This window comes from Arvicola amphibius, chromosome 3 (assembly GCF_903992535.2).
Source record: "Arvicola amphibius chromosome 3, mArvAmp1.2, whole genome shotgun sequence".
NCBI classification, from domain to species: Eukaryota; Metazoa; Chordata; class Mammalia; order Rodentia; family Cricetidae; genus Arvicola; species Arvicola amphibius.
The window spans coordinates 122,843,576-122,854,204 of record NC_052049.1 but is presented as its reverse complement, the minus strand read 5'-3'; the positions used below and the strand labels follow the sequence as shown (position 1 = coordinate 122,854,204).

At 50.1% G+C, this 10,629-nt stretch overlaps 1 protein-coding gene across 2 annotated transcripts; it reads right to left on the bottom strand.

The window, feature by feature from the left end:
- Nucleotides 1-2,451: 2,451 nt before the first annotated feature.
- On the bottom strand, nt 2,452-10,026 carry Crabp1 (cellular retinoic acid binding protein 1). Of its 2 annotated transcripts, XM_038324106.1 has the most exons (4): nt 9,957-10,026; nt 9,284-9,462; nt 6,584-6,697; nt 2,452-2,502 (listed from the first exon to the last, which is right to left on the bottom strand). In XM_038324106.1, exons 1-4 carry the CDS (start codon nt 10,024-10,026, stop codon nt 2,452-2,454), a joined length of 414 nt encoding a protein of 137 aa, XP_038180034.1. The 2 variants fall into 2 exon arrangements, with proteins under 2 accessions (XP_038180034.1, XP_038180035.1); XM_038324107.1 differs by lacking the exon at nt 6,584-6,697.
- Nucleotides 10,027-10,629: the final 603 nt, after the last annotated feature.

Sequence of the window (10,629 nt, the reverse complement as noted above, 5' to 3'; positions counted from 1 at the left end):
GAATCCTCAAAGCAGTCAAGCACACAAGCCTTGTTGTCTCTTGTGTGGCCAGCTCATCCCCGCTAGGGAAAGTGTGCTTTCTATCCATTGCAAGTCAATCCAGGACCTCTCCATCTTCAAGGATCTCCCTAGTTCTCCCCTAAAAAGCCTGATTCTACTCCATGCTTTAGGGCACTGAGTGTGGACTTAGCCAGGGTCAGAGAAGACAGGTTAGCAGAGCGGAGGTGATGGAGCGCTGCCTGTACTCTCTGGTCCTGGTGCACTGGAGTAGAGCAGTGTTGGGAGCAGTGAGACCCCAGATCCTGAATTTCTTGTAATCCCCTGATCTGAGTGCCTACAGCTGCTCTGAGCACGAGACCTTCAGGAGTTCCTGATGGCAGGAGAGTGGTTTCTGGTGGGTTTGGTTGGGGCGTGGCTATCTCTATATAATCTGCCCCTGAACACAATAAAGGGGGCATTCTTGGGGAACTCAAGGATGACCCATGTCGCTGTCTCTCTGTCTGTGTTTGTGTATTTTAACCTCCTGTCCCTTGCCTGAATCTCACGGACTGGGTGCCAGCGCACTGAAAGTAGACACGGGGGCGCGGTGTGCGGCAAGCAGGAAGGGAAGTCGTTTGTATTAGGGACTTTAGGAGGCTCTGGACACAAGCATAGGCACTTCAGGGCCCCAGGGACAGAGTGTAGCCCAGTGTCAGGGCTCTGACCTGGCCAGCACCCAGCCTCACTTGACACAGCACCTGATGGCATCAGGGTCATATGGAAAGATGTTTTAGGGAAAGCCACGAAAGGCATCACTGAAGAGACCCGAGCGGGCTCAGGATGGGCACACGTGTAGGTGTCATGGCTTTTGGAGCATAGTCTTACAGGAACAAACTAGGGCTCTGGGCTGGGGAGGTATGAGGGTTCCTGTAAATGTGTTCCCATTCACACGCATGGTCCCCCTGAGCCTGAGGCATCTGCCCCAGCACAGTGTGAACTCCTGAGGATCTTCTGGCCTTTTCCGGGCCTCACCATTCTGGCTCAGCCTTGCTGAGAGCCCATGGGCTTTGGATGGGAAGAGAAGCATGCCAGGCAAATGTGCATAGGGGCAAGAATGGGGTCTGGGGAAGGCACAGGGCACAGGCAAGGAAGCCTCTGAGGCAGCCACTGCCCTGCAGAGATGTAGGACCAGGGATGCCAGCTACCAAGCCAACCACTGTCCTGCTGGGATGTGGGCCCAGGCTGGCCTCCAAATTTGCTGTGTTGCTGAGGATGACCTTCAGCTTCTGACCTTCTTGTCCCACCTTCTCAGTACCGTCATCACAGGCCCAGTTTATACTGCACTGGGTATCAAACCCAGGGCTTCACACATGCTTGACAAGCATTCTACCAACTGAGCTACTTGCCCAGTCCCCAAGCCCAGGTTTTTAAGATGAAATGTACTTATTTTCAAATGTAAACGTTGGCAAGTGTGAAGTTATTGTCTGTATTTGCCTGTTGAGCTCCACTGTCTGCTTGACTGTGGCCTGGGAAGGAGTATCTCTAAATAGGATCCTCTCCCTGGGCCTGATCACTCATCCAGTTGCATTGGACAATGGACAAAATGAATAGGATCGGGCAGAGAGGTCAGGATTCTTACTCCACGTTCAAAGTCAGGTCTTCTACTGCCCCAGGGTCTGTCTATGTCATCCTGACTGTCCTGTAACCACTCTGGAGATCAAACTGTCCTCAGAACTCACAGGGATCCTCCTGCATCAGCCCTCAGAGTGCTGAAATGATAGACAGATGCCCCCACCACACCTGACTTTTGTTCGTGCTTTTTTGATAGTAGCTGTGTTCTCTGTAGTCCCACCGCTCCTGCAGAACCCCTCCCCCAGGCTGCAACTCTCTGAGGTGTGTTAGCCTCTCTTCCCTCTGACTCCAGGTTTAGGAATAGTGAGTTAGTCTCTATAGTGTTAGTCTCTGAGGGTCTTGTCTTCCTTTGCTCGTTCTCCTCATCCTGGCTCTATAGATGCCCATGTAAGCCGTCCCTTCCTTACATGCTTGCCTAAGAAAGCCCTTGGATTGGGTCTATTTTCCTACTAGGAGCTACCATTCATGACCAGTTTAGCTTGTGCCTGCTGATGGATGCTCAGTGCACGATAGCCGGAAACACGACACAGGCCCACACGGCGCTGCTTTAACCCCCATGCTGCAACAGAAGCAGCGCCCCCTCAAAAGAAAAAAAGAGCCTTGAGATGCGTCCAACACGTTTAATAACTGGTACAACCATGCAAATACCAAACCAGGGATGCACAGGCAACTGGGGGCTGAGGGCAGGGCACTACAGCAGTGTCACAGGGAAAACGGGGTTGCCTAATGTTTACGGGGAGGGGTGTGTAGGAGGAAAGACCCACTGGCTGTGCAGGCCGATGACACAGTCCTCAGGGGAACTCGCATCCTGTCGTGAAAGCAGGAACAAGCCAGCCACCTTTACTCCCGGACATAAATTCTTGTGCACACCACATCATCGGCGCCAAATGTCTGCCCGGAGAAGAAAAGGAAAACCGATCAGCACAGATGCCTGTGTGAAAATGTTTAAAACACATCCCCGAGACGACAGACCGCCCCATTTACAACTCTCCGTATCAGCCTTCAAGCTTCCTGAGCTGTGTGCTCAAGCTGAACGCTCGGGGCAGAGAGCAGGGCACGGAACTATGCTCTCCTTTGCTTCCAGCACCTGCGGACGCTGACATAAGATACGCACATTTCCTGGCTCTAGTTTAGAAATGGGACTGGAAGGAGGTGGACGTCATATCAGGTATTTCTGAAAGGCTTCTGTGTCCCTTCAAGTGACTGCGAGAGAGTGAGGGGCTTGAGCAGCTAGAGCCGGATGGAACTGTGGTTTGGAGATAAGATGGAACTGCCTTCTGGAAAGCAGCCATCGAGCCTGGGAAATGACAGCCTGTAAGGCTGTCTTCTGTACACATGGGTTCTACACCCTCACAGTCAACCAAGCACAGATGAATAATATTCGCTTAAAATCTGCATACATCCTAAAGGTAGCCAGCTTTTTCTCACATGCTATTTATTATTCCCTAGACAATACAGCATGACACATTTGCGTGGATTCATATAGTATCGGGTATTATAAATATGGAATGGTTGTAAACTAGGAATGATGCAGGAGGCTGTATGTAGGCCAAAGGCTACACCCTTTTATTAGGGAACTTGAATCTTGGTGTCAGCAGGGGTCCTGTAACAAATCCCTTATAGATGTGGAGGTATAGCTGTAGTACACCACCTCCAAACTAAAACATCAGGCTCAGATACAAGAACATAGCACTGGCCTTCTGATCTAACTCTGCAACCCACAGCTGGGCCAGGCTCTCCCTCTCTTGGCCTGCTCAGGGCGGGCAAGGAGTGTGTTGAGAGGCAGGGTGACTTTAACCAAGATGGGTCCGAAGGTTCTTTCTAGCTAGGATTCTATGACTCTTTGTTGGTTAGAGAGGGAGGCTATAAATCCTTCCACAGACAGGAAGGGACATTTTTCTTCTGGTTCCTGAAGTGCTAGCATCTGTATAAGTAAGCTGTCTCAAATCCCCACAAACTGCCAATTACTCACAGGCCTGCTCTCCTGGGATTCCCACAGTCAGAACAGGGAAAGCAAAGTGTGTGCAAAACACAACAACAAAAAGGGTCGCAAAGATGGGTCAGTAGTTAAGAGCAGTGGCTGCTCTTGCAGACCAGGGTTTGAGTCCCAGCACCCATGTGGTGACTCACAAGAGTCTGCAACTCCAGTTCCAGGGGATCCAACACCCTCTTTTGGCCTTCAGGGGCACCAGCATACATGTGGGTCAATATATAATACATGAAGGCAAAACACCCACGCACATAAAATAAAAATTAAAACAAACACACACACACACACAAAAAAAAAACCAAAGAGAAACCCTCCCCAGTTGGCAGCCTTGATGAGGGCTTAAGTGTGTGTTAATTTGTTGCAGGGCCCTTACCTTCCAGATTCCCCAGATGCTGGCAATTCAAGAGAAGCTAAAACTATTGTGCTAAGTGTTTAATTACCTTAAAGTCTTCGGAGTCTTTTTGAAAATCTATATATTTTTCTTTCCATGCTGGGGATAGAACCCAGGGTCTTACGCACATGAGACAAGTGTCTTATCAGTCCCATTGTTTGATTTTAGTCAATGTAAGAATGGGATGTGTTTCAGATTCTGACCCTTAGAGCCCTTAGTGACCAGATGCTCTTAGGATATTTGCTAAGGCATCACCTGCTTCCAAGAAATGATTCTTGCACATAGTGAGTATTAAGGGCAGTTTAAGGGCTTTGTGTCTGCACATTAGTAAGGAATGCAGATGATTTTATGTCCTGGGCATGTGTTGGGATGGGGTAGAGTTCCCATCGTGAGTCTGCTTTTCGATGCTGCATCCCAAGAACTATGCTGACTTCCCAGAATTCCTTGAGCTCCATAGCCACATGGGCCTTTGGAGCTCACCCAGGTCAAAAAAGAAAAAAAAAAAAAATAGCTTCATGACATGGGAAGAAATCCTCACATTTCTAACGCCAATTGAAAATCCCTTTCCAGCCGCCCATTGCTTACATTTATGCTTAGAGGTTCCAGAAAGAAACTCTACAGAGTATTCCAGAGCAGTGTGGGGGAGTAGACTCAGTTTTCAAAGGACGACAATTTACAGCCCATGGCGATTTACTGTTGGCTCTAGGGACACTTATTTCAACTCAACTAAAGTTACTTACCTCTCCTTACACGAAGATTACATCTCCCAATGTTTTAGATTTATTAACGATAATAACCCTTGAAACAAAAGCCCACATTTCACATCCCAAATGCCAAGAATTAATGCTCCCTTTGAGGCTTGTATATATGTTTTCCGAGCCAGGGAAGGATGCCTAGGAGGGGCTGCAGTGTGGGGGTAGTAAGGGACGAGATGTGGCAGAATTCTTCACTGATATTTACTCTGTGACTCTGGCTGCTCAGTATTACATAGGTTACCAAAACTCCACTTTTTCGGCGTAAACTGACCAATCCTCCTTAATCCTCAGCTAGGTTCAAGAACTCATCCCTCCTTGTAGCCTCTGATCCCCATAAACTACATGTGTCCGTCTCCCTAGATTTCCAAGTCTCAGCCTCAGATTGCTCTCTGAGTCCATGAAGTGGCCCTCTGCGGAAAACATTAGCCAGGTTGCAAATTAAACCTGCCCCCTTTGTCCAAGGAAGGAGAAGAACTAGTTAAATCATCCTAGCAAGGGCCAAGAAGAGAGGAAGGGGGAGAGATCAAACAGTCTCAAAGTAACAGCTCAATTCAGGGTCTTCTTGCAGGCTAAACATGTAATTTTAGGGCTGAAAGGAATCTCAGGGGCCGCAGCTCAATCTCATTTTACAGCTGGAGGATGGGGCTTGGGAAGGACAAAGAAGGTCCAAGCCATAGTCATACGGGACATCTCTCCCCAGCAAACTCTTCAGAGTTCAGTGTCTAGGCAATGGGTCAGGAAGTCAACAGTGGTAATGCTAACGACTGCCTAATGGGGAACAAAGACACAGGTCCTGGTCACTCACAAGGGCTCTTCCTTTCTGCCCTGGGGTGGGAGGTAGCAGTCAGTTCTGAAACACAGAGGGCAGGAAAGTAAGTGGGGATTGTCTGTCCTCTCAGCCTCCCCAGTTTCCTCAGCATAAAACTGCGAAGGTGGGAATAAGTTGAACCATTTGTTTTTCTTCTAGAGATAGGGTCTTGCTCTATAGTCCCCACTGGCCTGGAACTCATGATCCTCCTGCCTCAGCCTTCAGAATGTTATATTACAGGAGAGGGTTAGATATAAACTTGGCCTCACTAGGTAAGTTGTGCTTGGCTGTGGATATTTAAAATGTTTCAGTCTAGTCCAGGCATGGTGGCGTACACCTTTAATCCCAGCACTCAGAAGGCGGAGGCAGGCGAATCTCTGAGTTCGAGGCCAGCCTGGTCTACAGAGAGAGTTCTAGGACACCCAAGGCTACACAGAGAAACCCTGTCTCAAAAATAACAGCACAAAACAAAAAAAAAATACTAAAAACAAACAAAAAGGTTTCCATCTACATAGTTTCAGACAGTGCTCCCCTCTTTAACCCTGGAGAGCCCACCCTTCCACAGCAATGCAGCAGACATTTCCCAAATTAGCATTCCTTGCCTGGCTCCTGGGGGCCCCTGGAGTTTTTAAGTCAGGAGTAAAAATACTCTCTATGGCACTGAATGCTGATGTGATAAACAAACAAACAAAAAAACTAGGGAAACTTTTCACTACTAGCAAAATGGGTCACGAGAAGGTGGGGATCTCGTTATGTATAAGCTGAGGAATCACACAGGGTCTCACCACTGGGGTTCACATAGAATGGTTTGGACAAAGGTCTGGCCCTCCAGCCGGTCTGATATGATCCTGCTCTCTCAGCCACTCCCCTCTCCCCTGCAACCACTTAGCAGTGATTTCCTTTGCTCTAAACGGTCAGCCCAAGCTTTCTGCTCAAATTTTAACCTGTGGCAAATAACTTTCTCTACAAGGGAGCATAAGGATCACCTGAGAAGCCCTGGGGTTGTCTTAGACTCAAAGGGCACTTACCAGGATCAGCTCATCATTGGCCAGTTCTCGGGTCCAGTAGGTCTTGGGGCCATCCCCCTCAAGAAGAGTCTGTGTGCAGTGAATCTTGTTCTCATTCTCCCAAGTGGGCAAACTCTGCAGGGCAGGAAAACCATTAGTGATATTAATTATAGTCTCGGCAGCGGGGTGGGGAGAACACAAAGAACCCCGGAGAATAATTGCCAGGCAGAAAAGCAACACATGGTCCTTGTCAGCAGGGCACAGCATCCTCTCTGCTGAGCCACAGAGAGTACAAACCCAGAGTGCTGGTCGCGGATTTTATGGCGTATAAATATACCTTTTTATCACACACACACACACACACACACACACACACACGCACGCGTGTGCACACACACAAACACACACACACACGCGTGTGCACACACACACAAACACACACACACAGACTCCTCACTGGAGCAGCAAAGCCTTAGGCATGCTTTGCTGTCTAGGAATAAAATTCAGAGCACGTGAGGATTCACTTACACCAACACAGAGACCCTCTTCCAACAATCTGGACTTTAAAACACCTTCATGTCAGGGTCACAAAATGTTAAAACCGTTGAGCCATCATGGTATTTGCAACTCCGCCGGTGACAGGGAGATGAGAAGGTGGGTCCGTGCCCAGATTCTGGACTAACACCGTTCTTTCTCTGTATTCCTTACCAGACGTAGCACACAGCCTGCTCTAAAAAAAAAAACCTACGTATGTCTGTCTCTGGGGATAAAAAGCTTCCACTGTCCAGGCTGCATCCTTCTAGAAATATTTTAAAAATCAAGTCAACTTGAAAGTTTTTCAGGGGGTTGGAGGTGGACAGACAAAAGGGGGAGTCCCTGTAGTTTCTCCGAGTCTATATACAGCAAAGTGAGGTGCAGCCAGGCTGGGTGGTGCTGAATGTGCACACAATCACCTTTTAACCAACACATGGGACTCCTTCATTAGGCAAAGGATGGGGGAAGGGACAGGGAACTCCTAAGCCCTGCTCTCTCCAGGGTGTTACATGATTCTTTTGTTGTGCTTAAATCAGAATTGCCCTCACTGGCAATGGCCAGAGTTAGATGTCTCCAAATTGAGCCCTACTTACTGCTAAGCCAGCTTCCCCACCAGGTGCCCCTTCCTCCTCCACTCTGAGCACTCTAATTTTTTTCCTTCCTGTGATGCTGAGGATTGGACCGGGGTCTACCACATGCTAGGCACATGTATTCCCAGCCATGTCCTTTTTACTCCCTCTCCTCCAGACAATGTGGTGACTTGAACCTCAAGTCACACTAGCTTCAAGCAGGAATCAATGCTGATAGGCAAAGACTGTCCCATGACTGAGCCTGCTACTTGGGGCTGTGTCTCTCTGTCCTTCCAAACATGGTAACTAGAATCACAATTGGAACAGACAGGTATGGGCTCAGGAAAGAGGAAAGAAATAATTTCCCATGTTTTAGAATGTTGTTATAATACAAAAACACCCCCCCCCACACACACACACACTTTGTAGGCCTGACTGGTCCTGAGCTCACAAGAGATCTGCCTGCCTCTGTCCTCGGAGTACTGGGATTAAGGGCATGGGCTACAGTACTTGACCTCATTTGCAAAATTTTTTAGAACATTGGAGAAGCTGGATAGAGTGGTTCACTTTGTGATCCCAGCACTTGGCAGAAACAGGAGGGCTGAGGCAAGCGGATCCAGCTTGTGCTATGGTGAGAGAGATCCTGTCTCGAACAAATAACCAAACAAGAAACAAACACACAGAACAACCAACAAGACCCACAGTGGAGAAAGGGGGACATCTTGTTTAAATGAGCTAGCAAGGCCAGCCTTACAATCTCTGCGAGGATGTAGAGTCATTTGCTCCAGACCACACACTCATCCTTTGGTCGTGCTTCAGAAATTAAAAAAATAAAAACAAACAAACAAAAAACGCTCTTGCTTTTTGGATATAGTGGTGGTAGAAGCCTGTAATCCCAGCACTCCAGAGGGTGAGGCTGGAAAACCCTGAGTTTGAGGTCACCAGATCTACACAGAGTTCCAGGCTAGCCTAGCCAGGGCTGTTTAGCAAGACTTGTCTTCTCAAACATCAATCTCAATCTCTCCCCAGTCCCCCGCCCTCCCTCTCTTCCCGTCTCTCCCTAACACCTCTTTCTGCCTCTCACCCCTGAGGACTTAGAAAAGACATTTAGTACATTTTCTCAGCTAGAATCTGTGTTGCTTTTACTTTCGGAAGAATTTCACCATTCCCTTCAAGACCTCGGTTGAACACGGAAGGGCAGGAAGGAGTGGCAGGCGATCCGGACTGTGCAACGGGATCCAAAGCGTCCCCCTATGGTCTAGGGACTCAGGGGATGGGACCCTAGATCAGCGACCCCATCCATCTACAATAGGTAACTCGGCAGCTAAGCAGGACAAGAGGCAACAAGAGCTATCGCTGAAGGCGCCGCTAGTGAGGCACTAACCACAGCCAGGATCACACAGCCACCCAGAGTGCGCGCTTTAAGCGAGCCTAATTGCGCACGCGGGATGGTATAGAGAGGGAACAGGGGTAGAGCTTTGCCCTGAGCCCAGGACCAGTAGGGCACACAAACCTCCCGTGAGACATCCTGAAACGAAAGCGCGCCCGCTATAGCTAGCTAAGGGTTGGAAGGGGTACCCGGGAAGGAAGGAAGGAGGTGCGGTCTCTGCGGCCTCACCCTGCACTTGCGTCCGTCCACTGTCTCCTCCTCGAAGCCCTCTCCGACCTTGAAGTTGATCTCCGTGGTGCGCACCGTGGTGGATGTCTTGATGTAGAACTGATCCCCGTCCTGGCGGATCTCCACGTGCGGCTTGGACGCAGCCGCCACTGCCACCTTCCTCAGCATGGCGTTCACACCTGCGCGAGGAAGCACGGGCTCGGGTCTCAGGTCCTTACCCCTGACCCCCCAGACCTGTTTGGCACTGCCCAAATCCTCTGACTTTAGACAGGGCTCTTAAATTAGTTCCACTTGTCTCTGTCCTCGCCTGGACTTTAGAGACGAGAAACTGAGGTTCAGAGATGGCAAGTGGCTTTCCTGAGCTACCCAGTGCTTTCATGGCGAGATCTGGTCTCAAACAGTCCCCAGTTTAAAATTCCTGCTCCTCGTGGTGGTCTAGCACGAGATAAAGATGGAACCGTCGAGAAAAGCGCCAAATGTCCAGCAAACGTTAGTTGAACCGGTTGGTTCCGGAGCCAACGCTCTTCTGCGATTCGGGGGACGCAGAGGAAACTGAGATTTATTACTCCACAGACTCCCTCCTGCCTGAACCTCCCCGGACCACCCTCTTTGGGACAGGGGTACCTCTTGGCTGCCTTCTGGCAGACCCGGCATGCCCTCCGCACCAGCTTACCCAGCGCCTTCAGGAGTTCGTCGAAATTCTCGCTGCTGCGCATCTTCCAGGTACCGGCGAAGTTGGGCATGGTGGCTGTGGCGGGGGCGGCGGCGCGAAGGCAGCGGCAGGCACGGACCTCTGCAGCAGAGCGGCAACACACGGCGCTGCAGGGAGAGACTGGAGTTCTGCGCCCAGCCGCACGAGCCTTGAGTCACTAGGGTAGCGCCCCCCCCCCCCGCGCCCTTCTGGGGCCCCGCCCTCGGGTCCCGCCCCTGCCCTGCGCGCGGGAGCGGGGAGGGGTGGCCCACGAAGGGTGAGCACGACTCCCCGCCCTATGGTGCCTCTCATCATTCATTTCTCATCTTTCCAGCCGCCGGTAAGGCAGCTAGGAACCCGCTCTCCCCGGGTGCCTCCTCAGCCACGCCGCCCACATTCTGTTTTAAAATGGGTGGTGGGAGAGAGTTAATGAAGCCAGGTCGTCCTGGAGGAGATATGTGAAGCTAGCTAGGTAGTGGGGTTTCAGGGATCATGACATCATTTCTCTACTTTTGGCTATGTTTGCAAATGTCCTTTCTGTGAGGTTGCGGTGGATAGTAAGGCCATCGGTATGGGAACCACTTTCTTCCCACCCAGCGGTACTTTCTGGCTGCCACTAGCCGGACGGTGGGGTCCCCTCTGCTCTGGCTTTTGA